This window comes from Monodelphis domestica, chromosome 2, assembly GCF_027887165.1.
Source record: "Monodelphis domestica isolate mMonDom1 chromosome 2, mMonDom1.pri, whole genome shotgun sequence".
NCBI classification, from domain to species: domain Eukaryota; kingdom Metazoa; phylum Chordata; class Mammalia; order Didelphimorphia; family Didelphidae; genus Monodelphis; species Monodelphis domestica.
The window spans coordinates 26,613,320-26,631,157 of record NC_077228.1 but is presented as its reverse complement, the minus strand read 5'-3'; the positions used below and the strand labels follow the sequence as shown (position 1 = coordinate 26,631,157).

Here is a 17,838-nt window from a genome sequence, read left to right as displayed (position 1 = left end):
GGGGCGGGGATGGAAGGAGGGAGATGAGAAGCAGTGAAAGCTTCAGGCCTGGTCCTCAAAAGCTGAGTCACACACACAGACACATAGACTTTCAGCATTCAAAGGGATGCTAGAAACCATCTAATCCAACTGGTATCCATGGAATCAATTATCTTTACAACCTCCCCCAAGGAGGTCTTTCTGGAGACCTCCAAGGAGGGGTAAGTTTATAGCCTCTAAAGGCAGCCTCTTGAACCTTGGAACAGCTCAGTTAGCAAGAAGTTACATATCATTTCCCCTCCAATTCTCCTCATTCTGACTATGAAATCCAATGATTTTTCCATGATATCCTTCCTAACACTTGAAGTCAGTCATCACCCCTGACCAGTCTTCTTTTCTCAATCCAGTCAGTCAAAAAGCATTTATTAAGCGCCTACTATGTGCTAAGCACTGGGCTAAATGCTTATGATACAAAGGAATGTCAAAACAGTCCCTGCCCTTAAGGAACTCTCATGGATTCTTTTTTTTTTTCTTTATAAAAACCCTTACCTTCCATCTTGGAATCAATACTGTGTATTGGTTCCAAGGCAGAAGATGGGTAAGGGTTAGGCAATGGGGGTCTAGTGACTTGCCCAAGGTCACACAGCTAGAATGTATCTGAGGTCAGATTTGAACCCAGGACCTCCTGTCTCTAGACCTGACTCTCAATCCACTGAACCACCCAGCTGCTTCCTTCTCATGGATTCTAATGGGTAAGACACCATACAAATCACTAGGTATATGGGAGGGAATCTCAGAGGGAAGGCACTAGTGGGGGATGGTGGGAGGAGTAGGATGAAGAGGCCAGAAAATGCAATCCTATGAACATTTATAAATGCCTAATATGTGTAGGGCACTCTGCTGGCTGTCTAGAGCTACAAATATGGAAAGACCATTAAGGTTTGATTGCTAGAAGAAAAGCAGGTAAAGCATCCCAGAGGGGTGATGGTGATGGCCTTGCTACTTTTGTTCTAATTTCTAGGATCTCTTTGCTCTGGTCCCTAGTTTTATCTAATGCCATTCAAAGAGGACTTGGAGAGTGAGGCTAATGTTGGCAGCCCAGTCTCCACACAGTTCCTATGGAATATAGGGAGTCAGAGTTCTTGAAATGAATTTTGGGGACAAAGACTATAGGCATAATTTAATAAGAATTACAGAAGATATTCCTTTAAAAAAAAACACCTTAACTTCTGTCTAAGAATTGACACTAAGCACCAGTTCCAAGGCAGAAGAGTAGTAAGGGTTAGGCAATTGGGGTTAAGTGACTAGCCCAGGGTCATACCATTAGGGAGTATCTGAGGCCAGATTTGAACTAGTACCTCCCATCTCCAGGCCTAGCTCTCTATCCATTGAGCAACCTAGCTGTTCCTACAGGGAATTTTCTAACCCAAAGTCAGATAATTGTCAGGACCAGAGACCTGGAATTGGCACCAGACAAGCATTGTCAAAAAAACAGATAATCTTAGACTGAGTCATTCTTTTCACTTGCTGGCTATTGTTTGACTGGGCAAAGTAGCTCAGTCTTGGCTTGTCAGGGAGGCCTTTCTAGGAATAAAGAGTAGCACATGGTATCAGAAAATGGCTTGGTAATCTTGAGATCAGAGAAGGAACAACCAACATATTAGGGACATGATACCCAGAATAGAATAGAGCAATAACATTGCCAAAGAATATTAGAGCAATATCAAAAGGATAAATAATCCCAACCACATATTCATTCTTACCATATGTCCCAACATATGTGTCCTTTACATGTGTCCTGGCGACTTGATTTCTACATGTATTCCATTATATATTCCTTAGGTATGTGCTCCTTACATATATGCTATCCACAAATATTCCTTGGTTGTTTATTTTCTCTATATGTGTGACATTTCCTACTAGTAGAGTGTTAACCTACTGAGGAAATATACCACATGCACATGGTGGGGGAAATCTTTTCTTGTCATCTTATTTTTGTTGTGCTATTTGATGAAATGTCTTTTGTTCTGAGCTAATATATCTTCTGACTGGTTGATGAAAATAGGAATATCAGTGGGGGCTCATGAGCTATGGTCTTGAGTGAGCATTGACCCACAGAGTGCTTCAAATCCAGGATAGCTTTCCTAGGGCTGAATATGTGAACAGAGTGTCTCAGGTATTATGGATAGATCATCACAGCTTTGGTACAGGACCCCAAAGTCTAGACCCAAGTCAGCGTTCTCATCATTGATGCCCCAATGGCCCGTTGTTATGCTGTCTCCCAGACCCAAGGGACCAATTTGCCCTTGGGGAGCATTCTAGTTCTAGTCAGTTAAGACTCACCCAGATCTGGAGTTTGACTCTCTTCTCATTGCGGTAAACCGTCTTCACCTTGAAATCAATGCCCACCGTGCTGACGAAGGCTGGCGTGAAGGTGTCATCAGCATATCGGAAGAGGAAAGAAGTCTTCCCAACGCTGCTATTGCCAATGATGAGCAATTTGAACATGTAGTCAAAGTTTTGGTCTGAAGCATCTTTGCCCGCGGCTTTTCCTCCTTCTGTTACTGAAGCCATCTGCAAGAGACACACACCATCCCCTGTCACCCAAGGATGCTTATATCCCCATCTGAGATCATCCAGAGAAACATCCTTGTATCACACAGGGGAAAGCCTGGTTGTGGAGTCAGAGGAGGCAGGTTCAAACCTCACCTCTGACATTAAACCTAGGTGGCATGGAGCAAATCCCTTCACTCCCTTGAGCCAATCCCTTCGCTCCCTTGAGCCTCGGGCACTTTCTCTGTGAAATGAGGGCCCAGGTGACCTCCAAGGTCCCTTACACTCCAGATCTATGATTCCTCCTCTAGGACTGCCCCAACACTTGTACCTGGAGCCCTTGTCCATTTGACTTCTACCCAGGCAACCTGGCCTTCCATACCTTTCCCCTCCTCTAGGTTTCCACTGTATAGCCCCTTCCCTAGAGCCCCAGCTCCAATCAGGCTGTTCTTACCCATCTTTGTCCTTTCCAAGACCTGCTTTAAGGCTTGGCTCACTCTTCCCATTCCATATATTTCCAACCATGCCCATCCTCCAAGTTCCACCTTTTCCAGGATGTCCACCCTGATTGCAGCAAGTGCTCCCTTCTCCAATCCTTTCCAAACCTGATCAGGTTTACTGCTTGCTCAGTGGGCACTTGATTTGAGTGCCCAATCCAAGAAACATTTATAATATATCTACTACCTGCCAGACACTGTACTGGGCACTGTGAATACTAAGATGAACAGAAAACAGTCCCTGCCCTCAAAGAATTCTCATTCTACTGAAGCAATGTCTCTAATTATTTCTTTTATGCGACTCATCTTCCCAAATAGCCGATGAACTCTGTAAGGCCAGGCTCCTGCAGCGGCAGAGCATCTCTAGGTTCTAATACTGACCCTGCCACTTACCGCCTCTATGACCAAGGACAATTCACTTCTCTGAGCCTCAGTTTCCTTATCTGTAAAATGAGGAGGAGGGACTAGATGACTTCCAAGGTCCTTCCAACTCTAGAGTTTGGACTGTCCTCCTCTTTTCTTGCCAGCAGAGTCAGGCATTTGTCATACAAACAATTATTGAACATCCACTGAAGAGAATGTCCTGGAGCTGGTCTTGTTTCTAGGAGATGACCTGACTCCTCTGTTTGGCACATCCGCCCCTCTACTCACTTGCTCTACACTCAAGCTAAACTGGGTTGCTTGCTGTTTCTTGGACATCCCCTCCTGTTTCCTGCCTCTGTGCACCAGCCAGTCCTTAGAATGTTCACCTACCTCCCCCCCACCCCACCCACCCCCCTCCCTTCCAAGCTCAAACCAAGGGCTACAGCCTCTAAGAACCCTTTCAGGATGCCCCCCTGCATTAGTTCTCCTCTTCCCACTATTCCGCTTACTGTGTGTGTAGGTTGTATTTACTAAACTCAAATATGCTCTATTCCCCTCAGTAGACTGTGAGCTCTTTAAAGGCAGGGATGCTGTTCACTTTTGCCTTTTTACCCTCTATGCCTAGCGCTGACTGCCACATAGCAAGCACTTGGGCCACAAGGACAGGTAGGTGGCACAGTAGAGTAATAGGCCTAGAGTTAGGAAGACCTGAGTTCAAATCTAGCCTTAGACATTTTAGCTGAATGACCCTGAGCAAATAATTTAACCCTGTTTGCCTCAGTTTCCTTATCTATAGAATGTACTGGAGAAGGAAATGGCCAAAGACTTCAGTATATTTGCCAAGAAAACCCCAAATAAGAGTCACAAAGAGACAAACAGCCTGAAACAACTCAACAACAACAGCTTGAATGTAAGGGACATTACCAGTGTGAATTTGGAGAACAGAGATTTCAAACAATTCAGAGAAAGCATAGTTATGATCCCAAGGAATAAAACTCTACAGAGAGGGGGAAGCTGAGTGGCTCAGTGGATTGAGAGCCAGACCTGGAGACGGGAGGTCCTGGGTTCAAATCTGGCTCAGACACTTCCCAGCTGGGTGACCCTGGGCAAGTCACTTGACCCCCATTGCCTAGCCCTTACCACTCTTCTGCTTGGAGCCAATACACAGTATTGGTTCCAAGACGGAAGGTAAGGGTTTAAAAAAATATTAGGAAAGCAATATCACAAAGAAAACCATCCCAAACCACATGATTATATCAAGAGATGAAAAAAAACCTTTTGGCATAATACAGTAATAACTTATGCTAAACACCCTAAAGAAAACGGGCACAGAAAGAGCCCTTTATAATGTGGTAAAAAGTATACATCTAAAAAAAATTTAATGCCATTCTACATAATGGGGAAACACTAGAAGCTTCCCCAATAAATACAGGAATAAAACAAGGAGGGCCCCATTTCCTGCTAGTATTGGACATAGTTCTAGAAATGCTAGTTATAAAAATAAGACAAGAATAAGAAATTGAAGGCATAAACATAAAAATTTAAAATGTAAGGAGATAAAACTATCTTTTTTAGCTAATGACATGATGTTTTAGTTAACTAATAGAAAATTAACAAATAAATAAGAAAGAGAAAATATTTAGCAAAACTGCTAGTTATTAATTTAGTAATTTAGCAGCATTTTAGTAAAGCAGCAGGTTATAAAATAAAACCACAAAAATAAATAGCATTTATACCTAGCAGTAACAAAACCCAGGAGGAAATGATAGAAAATGAAGTTTCATTCTAAATAACTGTAAATCAATTACCAACATATCCTCAAGACTTGTATATAGTTATAAAAAACTCTTAAAAGACATTTAGAGGCATGCAAAGTCGGGTCAACAAGCATTAAAAAAACCTAAACCCTTACCTTCTATGTTAGAAGTGATACTAAGTATTAATTCCAAGGTAGAACAGTGGTAAGGCCAGGCGATTGGGGTTACGTGACTTGCCCAGGGTCCCACAGCTGGGAAGTATCAGAGACTAGATTTGAACCCAAGATCTCCCATCTCCAGGCCTGGCTCTCTATCCACTGAGCCATCTAGCTGTCCCTGATCAATAAGCATTATTAAGTGCTTACTATGTGCCAGACATTCTTCTACAATGGTAGGAACACAAGGAAAGGTCTAAATCTTCACTCATATTCTAATATATGGAAAAACAACAGAGTATAGAAATGACTATGTACATGTGGCTCTATCTATCAATATAAATATTGATAGATTTAACAGTAAATATATACACAGTAAATTAAAGTTAATTTCTGAGGAAAGCTAGAAGCCTATCAGGATCAGGAAGACAATATATAAAATGACTAAAGTAAAAGGAAAGAATAAGCACAACAAAACAACTGAAACTATATTTTGCAAAATTAGAAAAACCAAGTTTGGCCCTAAAAAAGATAGAAGAAAACAGCATCCCCCAGACTCCTTTGCAGAAACTGTAGACCATCAATGTGGGATACTCCATATGACATCTGGTTTTTAAAAGTTGTTTTTGCTGAATGTTTTATTTCTTCTTTTGCTAAAATAATTTTTAAGGAGATAACACTGAGAAAAAGAGAAAGTAGGAAAATTGGGGGGCAGCTGGGTAGCTCAGTGGATGGAGAGCCAGGTCTAGAGATGGGAGGTCCTAGGTTCAAATCTGACCTCAGACACTTCCCAGCTGTGTGACCCTGGACAAGTCACTTAACCCCCATTGTTTAGCCCTTACCACTCTTCTGCCTCAGAACCAACAAAGTATTGATTCCAAGATGGAAGGTGAGGGCTTAAAAAAAAGTAAGAAAACGATAAAGAATAGCTTAAATAACTAGTGGAGTTGTCAGCACATGTGATTGGACCTTGCCAATAGAATAAAAATGATAACACTATCTAAATTAAATGTACGAATTCAGTCTTATATTGATTAGAGACCAGATAACAAAAATCATTTAGAAGAACAAAAGGTCTAGGATTCTCAATGAAAATAATGGGAAAAAAGTAGGAATAAGAAACCAGTGGAAGCTAGATGACGATATTGGGGCTAGGAAGGGATGCTGTAGAGACCAAGGTAGGGCTGTTCAGGAGTGAATTGGACCAGGTAGCACTCCCACCACCTCCACACACACATTTCTTCTAGCTCTCTGATTCTGGCCTTGACTTGAAAAAAACCTGAAGCCAAGTGAGAAAAGATCAAATTCTAGACCTTTCACAGAATACAGGTGACTGAGGAAACACATTTGGACAAGTTCCCCAGGGGTTCTTTATTACAAGGGGACAATTTAGCAGGAGTTACTCAGGCATCCAGAGCCAGCTGAGAAAGCAAGCATCCCTGGGGCTGCCCAGGCTAGCTGGCAGGCAACAGGCAGAGGAAGATTAGAACAGGCAGGACACTGTCCAACTGTGAATTTGAAAGCCCAGGTGCTAGATAAACATCGCTTACCAGCATCATGTCGTCAGTTCTCGTTGGCCCCATAAATAAGGAGGCTTGGTAGTGGCATTAATGCAAATGAAGCCTTGGAGGTCAAGAATGGACACCCCCTCTGGGGAGCCCCTGGGTTAATGGATAGGAATGACCCCCAAATCTCAGCTGGAAGGGACTTCAGGAGTCATCTATCACCAGTTCTAAGACAGAGGGCTACCTTCTCTCCAAGAAGTCTCTAACTCCACCAACATATCCTGTGATCCACTGACCATCCAGTGATTCCTTGCTGCTCCTCACACAAGACATACCATCTCCTAATTGGACATTTCTGCTGGCTGTTACTCATAGCCTGGAATTATCTCCATTCTCTTCTCTACTTCCTGGCTTCCTTCAAATCCCAGCTAAAATCCCACCTTCTACAAGAAGCCCTTCCCAATCCCCCTTAATTCTAATATCTTCCCTATAATTTCCACTTTATTCCATTTATAGTTTGCTTATGCATCACTGTTTACATGTTGTTTCTCCATGACACTGTGAGCTCTTCTAGAGCAGACCCCTTCTTTGTAGACCCAGGGCTTAGCACAGTGTCTGGCACATAGTAAGCACTTAATGATTTATGACCAACTGACCAATATTCTCAATGGTTTTGCTTAAGTAAAATTATAGAATCTCAGCACTAGTATGAATCTCAGAGGCCATCTAGTCTGACCCAGCCCATCTGACCAGGAATCCTTTCAAAAACATACCCTACAAATGGTCATTCCAACTCTGCTTGAAACCCATCTATCTTCCTACCGGGACACAACTCCTAGAGTGACCCATTCACTAATGGACAACTCTTCTAGTTAGAAAGTTTTTTCAGGCCCCAAGCGAATGCTTCTTGGCTACCTCTCCCCATTGCTCGTTCAGGGCCCCTGGAACCAAACAGATAGACTCTCATCCCCCTTTTACAGGTCAGTCCTTCAAATGTTTGAAGGCACTTATGAAGTCCTTCCTCTTTCCTTAAGTTTTCTCTTTCAGTTCCTTCCATCTGACCTCATATAACACAGATTCTAGACCCTTCCTCATCCTAGTTTGCCATTTCCTTCCCCAGTGGCAGAAGTTAAGTGACTTGTCCAAGATCACACAACTAGGACATTTCTGAGGCTGGATTTGAACTCTAGACTTCCTGACTTCAAGTACAGATCTCTATCCACTTTGCTGCCAAGCTGACACTGCCAAAAGGATCTAATGGATCCTTCTAGGATTCAGTAATATGAGGGATTAGAAAACAGTGAAGGAAGGGTAAAAAGATCAGCTCAAATCTTTTCTCGGCTTAGTGTGAGCTCTCCCTCTCATTCCATGACCTTGAATGAAAAATTCCACCTCTGGATTTCATCTTCCCTTTTCTCAAGGTTGTTCTTTCCACCTGCAACATCTTCATTTTCCTTTTCACCAGTAGAATCCCTAATAACCATCCCTTAAAGCTCACATCAATTGTCAGCCTTCCAGGATGCCCTGCCTGATAATCCCCCAAACGTACACACCTCAGCCCACAAATCACGAACACAGTTTTGTACTTCTTCTATGGACTAATTCTGTAACTCTGGGCACTATAGTTATTTGTTTGTGCTTTAACCCCAAACTAGAATATAAGCACTTTCAGGCAAATTTCTTTCCCAAACTTTCTCTCTCCCCTAGCACCTTCCTCAAGATTCTGTGCCTAGAAGATATTTAATAAATATTTGTTAAATATAGGAATGAATGAATAAATGAATGGACTAATGTAGTGAATTGGATTGGACCCGATGTTTTTCAAGGTTTCCTTCCAACTTTGACCTTCTAGGTTCTAAGGTTCCTTCCATCTCTCACATTCTATGATTCTAAGATTTCAAGACTTCTAACCCATAATTCTTTATAACCCCATCAGAAGGTTAGAAAACATCTTTTTCTTCTCTGACCTGACAAAAACCTATTCCATTTGCTCCCTGGACTCCATGCCTCCTCATATCCCTTTTGGTTTTCACAAGTCTTCCTCACATTGTTTTGTTGGTTGATCGCCACTAACTTGCATGATGAGTTCTGGGGTCCCTCCCAATTCTGACATACACTGTGACCCTACACCAAGTCCCTGAACTTGGGAAAGAAATCGAGCTGAGCTTTAAGAAAAAGAAATGAAAAATCAGAAAGGCAAGTCAACCTTCTAATAGACTAGTACGGTCCTGAGATATAGCACAGGCTAAAAATACCAATAGATCCAAAAAGCTTTAGCCAAATTGATGGATGAATTAAGGTTGCCAGAGAAGTGACCTGTAGGTAATTGAGCCATTATAGTCTCTTCTCCAAAAAGGATCCGGTGGGATTCCTAGATGGAAGATTCACGAGGAGCTATTAGAGGAAACTCTAAGACCGGCACAGACCTGATCCTGTGGCTGATAAAGGAAGGCAGCCATGACCTTCCCTGGGTGATAAGGAAGCTCCTTTCTGCCTCACCCAAAGCATCATATACAGCTAAAAGAGGCCAGGCTCTGGAAGGAGAGGCCCCTGGGTTTGAACCCCCAGCTCTGCCATTTACTGCCCAGTGACCTTAGACAAAACACTCTCCTTCTCCGTGGACCTCAGTTTCCTGCTCTGTAAGGCAGTTTTCCCTATTTAGGAGAGACATGAGAGGTTCTGGAAGCTTCCTCATTCAGATATAAGCTCCATGAAGGCAGGGACAGAAACAGTCCCCAGCGTTTAGCATGGTGTCTGGCACGTGGAAAGGGCTTAATACTTGCAGGCTGACAGACTGTGCTGCCCAATCTCTTAAGAGCTCTTCCAGCTCTAAGTCCCATGATCTGATAATCCTCACAAAAGCCTTGAAATGGAGAGAAGCGAGCAGGACAGAAATTATATTAATCCTATTGACAAATAAGAAAATCGAGTTTCAGAGAGAAGTGACTTAGAACCCTAGAACCTCAGAGCTAGAAGCAGCTCCAGAGGTCCTCTCGGCCAATTAAATGGTTATCTATTTGGAAGAAATAGTGTTTGTGAAACTCACCAACCCGCCCCCCCCCCCATTTCACCCCACGAGGAGCTGCTACTACCTCTGCCCCCACCCCACCCTTCCCTATTGGGAAATTCATCAACCTCCACACACAGTCGCCTCTATGCGGATAAATCTACACACACGCTCATAGGGCCACAGACACTCAAGCAATAATACCCAGACAGCCCAGAAACCTTTTACGACCCCCTCTATCACTGCTTCCCCTCCTCTGGCACTGCGAACTCCCCTCCTTTTCTGCCCAGAGAAGTCTCGCCCACACCCACCTCAATGGACCACCGAAGGTCTCCACTGGGAGGCAGCTCCGCCCCCCCCAACTCCCCATGGGGCCACTCCCAAGACCAAGGCAAAAGGGAGTCAAGCTGTCCTTCCACCCTCCCGCCCCTCAGGGCACAGGGTTCTCTCTTCTTTTCCCTGCCAGGATTGGGGGGCCCAATTTTAGAACTCGGATCCAACCACTGTTCTCTCCCCACAGCCCACCCGGGTCAGTGTCTGGCTCGAACCCGCCCCACTCAAGGTACAGAGAGCGCTGCCTCCTCCCCCCGCTCCTAGCCCAAGGTTCCAGCCCCTGCTCCCAGAGCCTGGGGCTGCTTCAGCCTAAGCTCCACCACATATGGCCTCTCCCTCAGGTTACCCTGGTCTGGAGCCCCTTCGCCTGCAGTAGTGCCTTCCCCTCTCCCCCAGTACGATCGGACACGGTCGGTTTGCTGCCAGCACCTCCCACTCCCCCAATCTTCTCCGCCAGCCAGCGCCCCTCTTCCCCAACGCCCCTGTGCCTGGGACCCTCATCCTTCGCTCGCCTTGCTGCCCCCAGTTCTTCCTGACCCTGCTACCCCCACCCCTCGGCTCATCCTCCCGAAGCCCCCGGGTCTGTCCCCAGATCGCTCTGCCCTGGCGCGCCCCTTACCTCAGCTGAGGGTGGTGGTGGCTCGGGACGCTGCTTTCGAGGTCAAGGCTCCGGGTGGGCGGGGAGCTGGGGGCCGGCACCTCTGAGGAGCTGGACGGATGGGACCGAACGACTGGCAGCGCTGGGTAAGGAAGAAGGCGGCGGCGGCTGCAGCCCTGGTGGCCTTGGACGGACCCGAGAGAACCCGCTTGGTCCCCGAGGGAACTCTGGCTCTGGCGGCGGCAGAAGCTCGTTTTCCCGCGGACCCCGAGCGCCCAGCTCTGGCTCTCCGGACCGGCTCGGAAGGGAAGGGGCTGGGGCTGCAGCTGGGACTGGTCAGCAGCTGAGTGCCTAACCCCGCCCAGGGGGCGGATGCAGTTTAGCCCCGCCCACGTGCTGTAGACCCCTCCCCTTCTGGCAAGCCTACACAGGTCCCGCCCTTGGACCCTCCAACCCATCACTGTCAGATCTCACCTTAATTCCCCAAACTCCAGCCCCCTCCTCTTGGCCATGCAGACTCTAAACTGGCTTAGGTCAGACTCCGCCTCTTAGCCTTCACCTTCTCTACCCGCAGCTCTCCCACCTCCCCAGCCAATCTCCATTCCCCTCCCCTCCCTTTCCACCTTGAGCTTTTGGCCCACCAGTCCCCTCCTGTCAGCGCCCCTCCCGCAGCCCCTCCCCCCGCCCCCCAGCTCTCATCCCTGCCAGGTGCTCAGTCCCAGGAGGGCCCTCGGGGGTTAGCTAGCAGGTTCTGTGGCTCCCGGGAACAGAGGGGGCTGAGACTTTGGGAAGAATGACTTGTGCCTTCGTGGCCCCAATGGACCCGCTGGGATCCACGAGCTTAGGGCTTGGAGTTTTAGCACTTAACCCAGAGAAAGGAGAGCTGGCCTGAGAGTCAGGGAACATGGCTTGGGATCCCAGCTGGGCCACTCCCTTCCACAGGGTCATTTCTCTCTGGCCTCAGTTTCCTCCTCTGCAACATGAGTGTTTAGTCCTTGATCTCCAAGTCTGATCCTCCCATTCCTCTTCCACATCAAGCTTAGATATGATGCTTCTCCTAGCTCTTCCCTGCTCCAAGGAAAACATCCTTGGTTCCCGTGTCACTTCTTTCTTTGTCTCCCAGAGTGCCCAGGATACATTGATGCCCTTCAGTCTTGCTTTTTCAGTCTGTCTGACTCTTCCTGATTCCATTGGGAAGGTTTCTTTGCAAAAATAAGAGAGAGGTTTGCACTTCTTTCTTCTGTTTCTTTGACAGGTGAGGAAACCAAGGCCAGCAGGGTTAAGTGACTTGCCCAGGGTCACACAGATAGTATCTGAAGCCAAATCTGAACTCATGAAGATGAGTCTTCCTGATTTCAGGCCAAGCACTCACTTCATCCACTTTGACATCTAACACTTAGAAAGGGTAGAGTGAGTTAATGACCACCTAAACTAATCCCTACCCTTTGCAGAGAAGAAAACTGAGATCTTGACATGTTGATCGACTTGCCCACAGTCACATGTTGGATTTAAATTCAGATCCACTGACTGCAAATCCTACCACAGTAGAACACAAGGTTACACAGTAAGTAGCTAAACCAAAACTATAAGCTGAATCTTCCCAACTAGGAGCCCAAGAATCTTCCCAACTACAGACCAAAGTAAATAATTGGGGCAGGAGAGTACAGGCAGATTCTATTTCTCTTGGGTCAGAGTTGGTGGTGACTGGTCGGAGAGATTTAAGGGCATCAGACCTGGGCCAGTTTCCAGCTGCTGGCCTCTTCCTCCCACACAGGAGAGAGAGAGACAGAGAGAGAGAGAGACAGAGAGAGAGAGAGAGAGAGAGAGAGAGAGAGAGAGAGAGAGAGAGAGAGAGAGAGAGAGAGAGAGAGAGAGAGAGAGAGAGAGAGAGAGAGAGAGAAAGAAATGCTGGGCCACCTGCTCTCTGAAAGAATATTATGTGTGATTTCCAAACTGCCAGTGCCCCCACCTCACACTTAGGCTAGTCTTCTTAAGAAGAGCTAGCTAGAGCAGTTATACAACCTTAGACCTGGGAGGGCTCTTAGCAGAACTGAGACTCAGAAGTGACTTGCCTAAGGCCTCTCATTCATCTGTGGATTCAGATGATTTGGAGTCTTGGAACCTGAGTTCAAATCTTAACTCTGCCACCTAACACCCATGGGGCCTTGAGGAGATCACTTCCCAATCTCTGGGTCTCAGTTTTACCTTTGTTTCTCTAGTACTTAGGACATTTCTAGTCATTAAGTCTCCTTCCCTGAAGATTTGTAAGTCAATTAGCATACAACCTAGCACATCCAAGGCACTTCATAGATGTTTGCTAATTGATTCAATCAGTGTGTGTGTGTGTGTGTGTGTGTGTGTGTGTGTGTGTGTGTTGCAAGTAAGTAACTATAAAGGATGCCAAAGAATATTGCTATGAGATTTGAACTCAGGCCCCAGCACTTTATTTACTGGGCTACCTATCTGCCCCATCTAATTGTTTCACTATCTAATCTATGCCTCTGTATCTTCTCCATAAAAATAGTATAAGCTTCTTTTTCAAATGCTTTGCTAAAAATCTAGGTATATAGCATTCTTCTGACTTTCTACTTTAGTACAGTTTTAATAAAGGGAAAGAAGTGTGTATGAAATAATATGTTCTTATGAAGGCAGGCTGGCTCCTTGTGACCATTGCTTCTTTTCCTAGATGTTTGCCAATTCCCTGTAATGGGGACCCACCAGTGGGGGCTCAGGCTTAGAGCATGAGCAGTGTGCTCATGTGTACTGTGTGCTGACAATTGACTGGAAGTTTGGTGAGTTACATGTATTCTCTGATGGTTTCTTGTCATTTATATGGGAAGAGGGAAAAGTTTTTACCCGACTGCTCTGCTAGAACTCAATGTATACAAACGGCTTGAACATACTCTTTCTGCTTCAATGTCAAATGAGGCAAGAACAGTTGCAAGCCTCTTGGTAGGGAGAGAGAGATGGCAATCTCCTTATCTGCCTTATTTCTTCCTCCAGGCTGCCATGTGGCTGTGAATCCTTTGCCACCTCTGTTTCTTCTATTACTGTTATGTCTATTCTTTCCCACTCTTGGATGAATGAATATCTAGACAGAAGAGCACTTGCAGACTTTAAAAGGTTGTAAGAGAAACCAGAGGTCTAGCCACAGAAGTCCATGGCAGCGTGTCTGCTGGTAGATGCAATAGCTGAAGATGCTGAGGAGCCAGCCCTGGGGAACAATCTTCCTGAGCCCAGGAATGAGTCCAGTCAGCTACCCAGATACTCTGGCTTGTAAGCCCAGGAATGGCTCATTTGTTGTCAATGCCATCAACAGAAGTGAACTTGGTGGTTAACTTTGTGGGAGTCAGTTAAGTTCGAGCCCACTCTCTGAAGGGATCCAGTGGGTGTGTAAAGGAAAGAGTGTGTCCTGACTCGTTGGGGAAATAGGGGGAGAAAGAAGGTTTTTGTACTTTGATCTTGCTATACTTTGTCAGTAAATATCCCTTTGTAAAGATGATTTGATGTTCGTTTGACCTGGGGAAATCACCACTGGTTAGATATGAACTGGTCATGATATTGGGGGACGATGTTGGACAAGGGCTAGTGGTGGATATTTCTAGAAAGAAACCTCTAATCCCTGAGGTCTGCCCCAGAATCCACAGGGGGACATGTAATATTGCTCTAGGAATCTGATATGGGGAGAGTAAGTCCAGAGATTCTCTGGGTTACACATCTCTTTAATAATCCATTCTGAAATTCTTCCAGGAATCAAAGTTAAGCTCACTAGTCTATTTGCAGACTCAGTTCTCTTCTTTCTCCTGAAAATAAGGATATTGACCCTTCCCTAAACTTCTCCACAGTCTTGCAGCTATCACTGATGGGGGCTCAACAATCACAGATACCAGCAGCACGGTCTAGTTGTCCTGAAATCATTACAAACATCACTAGGTTTTTCCTTTCAATCTTGGGTCTCAGTTTCCTCTTAATTACTTTGCTCCTGTCCTTCCTATGGCAAATATCATTCTCCTTGGCAGAGAAAAACAAAAATGAAAGCAAAAAAGAAGCCAATTTAGTACTAACAGGAAAAAAATTTTTTTTTACATAACTCATCCCTTCTGTCTTAGAATTGATACTAAGTATCTGTTCCAAGGAAGGGCTAGGCAATGGAGGTTAAATGACTTGCCCAAGGTCACACATCTAGGAAGTATCTGAAGTCATATTTGAATACAGGACCTCCTATCTTCAGGCATTCCATTGTCTTTTATCATTAACTCATGCACACCAAGCAGTGTTCTTATCCCCTTTGTGGTCTCATTTCCCCCCAGTATAACCCTAAACAATTCCCTTTTTGTTGTCCTTAACTTCTCTTGCTAGCCCCAATTCATTCTCAATCTTAGTTCTCCATTCACTATTTTTAAAGAACACTCTGTTCCTTGCTCTGGCTCCCATCCTCTGTCCATTTCCTTTTTTTTTTTAAACCCTTACCTTCCGTCTTGGAGTCAATACTGTATATTGGCTCCAAGGCAGAAGAGTGGTAAGGGCTAGGCAATGGGGGTCAAGTGACTTGCCCAGGGTCACACAGCTGGGAAGTGTCTGAGGCCAGATTTGAACCTAGGACCTCCCATCTCTAGGCCTGGCTCTCAATCCACTGAGCCACCCAGCTGCCCCCCCTATTTCCTTTTTTTTAAAGTTTCTTTTTTTTTTTAAACCCTCCCCTTCCCTCTTAGAATCAATACTGTGTATTGGTTCTAAGGCAGAAGACTGGTAAGGGATAGGCAATGGGGTTTAAGTGACTTGTCCAGGGTCACACATCTGGGAAGTATCTGACACCAGATTTGAACCTAAGATCTCCCATCTCTAGGCCAGGCTCATGTCCATTTCTTTAAAAACCATCAACTAAGCTGATTGGAGAGCTCTCTGTGAATCCATACCAATATTTACTAATTTTCCTTCTCACTGGAATTGTTTCTCTTTGTGTCTTCCAAATTTCCGTCTTGAGTTTCCTATTGTTTCTGACTGATTTCCCTTCTAGAATTTTAGACCTTTCTGCCAATCCTTTGGAAATCTGTTTCTTCTAAGTCCAAAGAACCAGTTTGTTTGTCTTCTCATGAATTCTAGGAGAGAATGGTCACTTGCCCCCAGGGTTCCCATCATTTCTCCATCAACAGTTCCTCCTCATTAGTAAGAATTAGATTCAGAATAGAATTTATCCTCATCTTGAAAAATGAACTTATCTTTGGGGGCAGCTGGGTAGCTCAGTGGATTGAGAGCCAGGCCTGGAGACAGGAGGTCCTGGGTTCCAATTTGGCCTTCGACACTTCCCCGCTGTGTGACCCTGGGCAAGTCACTTGACTCCCATTGCCTAGCCCTTACCACTCTTCTGCCTTGGAGCCAATACACAGTATTGATTCCAAGACGGAAGGTGAGGGTTTAAAAACAAATGAAGTTATCTTTAAGACCATAAAGAGACATCGAAAGCCCTCTACCACTAATATGTTTGCTTCTGTGCCAGGCTTGTGATCTGTTTTTAGAACACCTCATCTATTCACCCTTCTGGCTGGGTGGTCTGTGGTCTATTCAGATGACTTTTATTCCTCCCTCCAGTATGTTTCCCCACCCTGCTGCCTGGATATGCTCACTTAAGTATGTCTCCTTAACATACAACGTTACCCCTCTCCACACTTTACCAATCTTGTTTCTTCTTAAGGAGGCGGCATGTTGGTCCAGAGCCAAAGTCTAGCCATGGGATCCCTTCTGCCTCTCAAGAATCAAGGAATGAATCATTTATTAAACATTTTCTATAAGCCCCATCTTGTAATCGGTGCTGGAAGAATGAAATGATTCCTCCTAGAAATGGGCTGGGACACTCATGGATCAGATTGGCCACCCGGAATTAGGTTCCCTGGTTTCTGTTGTTTGCTGCCTACGCTTTGTATGTTTTTCTTTAGAATCTCAAGGCTGTTTATCTTATTAGTAGGGGAGTTAGGTGCCAGGTCTGGAGTCAGGAAGACTTATCTTCTTCGGTTTAAAACTGACCTCAGACACATACTAGCTGTGTGACCCTGGTAAGTCACTTAACCCTGTTTGCCTCAGTTTCCTCACCTGAAAAATGAGCTGGAGAAGGAAATGGCCAACAACTCCAATATCTTTGCCAAGAAAACCCCAAATGAGGTCACAAGAGTCAGACCCAACTGAAATGACTCAACAGAGACAATAACAAATATTATTACTATCTCCTTTTTTGACTTTTGCCTCCCGTGAACTTCTGGGTGTCTCAGCTGCTCTTCTTCCTTCCTTCCTTCCTTCTAGCTGCTCTTTGTGGTGTCTAGCTTGGTGGATAAACAGTGGAAGTTTTCTCTGCCCCCCCCTCCCTTTTCATTTAAGGCCCTTTTGATTAGTACTGATTAGGCACTTCAATTACCCACACATCTGCTAGAGATGCCTCTGTGTACTCAAAGCAGAGTAGCTAATCATATCTTGACTTGCCTTAAAGAATTATACAAGAGCCACTTGTTTGGTTCTTTCCAGATTCTGTTTGAATGCTGTCTCCTTCAGAAGGCCTTTTCTGATGATTCTAAGTCATTATTACTTTCTCTCCCCACTCCTCATATCTTGTAGGGGGGCAGCTGGGTAGCTCAGTGGATTGAGAGCCAGGCCTAGAGATGGGAGGTTCTGGGTTCAAATCTGACCTTAGACACTTCCCAGATGTGTGACCCTGGGCAAGTCACTTAACCCCCATGGTCTAGTCCTTGCCACTCTTCTGCCTTGAAACCAATATACAATCTTGATTCCAAGATGGAAGGTAAAGGTTTAAAAAAAATGCATATATATATATCTTGTATCAAGTTACTTGTGGCCACATTGTAATTTTCTACTCCTTGAGGGCAGGAACTGCTTTTGTTTTTTTCTTTGTGTCTCTAGGACTTAAACCAGTGTTTGGCCCATTTTTTGTTGCTCAGTCATTTTTCAATTGTGTCTGACTCTTTGTGAGCCCAAGTGAGCTTGTCTTAACAAAGATACTGGAGTGGTTTGCTATTTCCTTCTCCAGTTCACTTTACAGAGAAGGAAACTGAGGCAGACAGGGTTAAGTAACTTACCCAGACTTG

General features: G+C 45.0%; 1 protein-coding gene across 1 annotated transcript in view; it reads right to left on the bottom strand.

The window, feature by feature from the left end:
- The window catches only part of RAB3B (RAB3B, member RAS oncogene family), a 60,556-nt gene extending 49,450 nt beyond the window's left edge, over positions 1-11,106 (bottom strand). The window contains exons 1-2 of the mRNA XM_001362392.4: positions 10,769-11,106; positions 2,323-2,553 (exon numbers count right to left, since the gene is read on the bottom strand). Of these exons, the coding sequence (XP_001362429.1) occupies positions 2,323-2,553 (231 nt within the window). The 5' untranslated portion in view covers positions 10,769-11,106. The remainder of the gene's footprint in view (positions 1-2,322; positions 2,554-10,768) is intronic.
- Between the last annotated feature and the right edge of the window lie 6,732 nt (positions 11,107-17,838).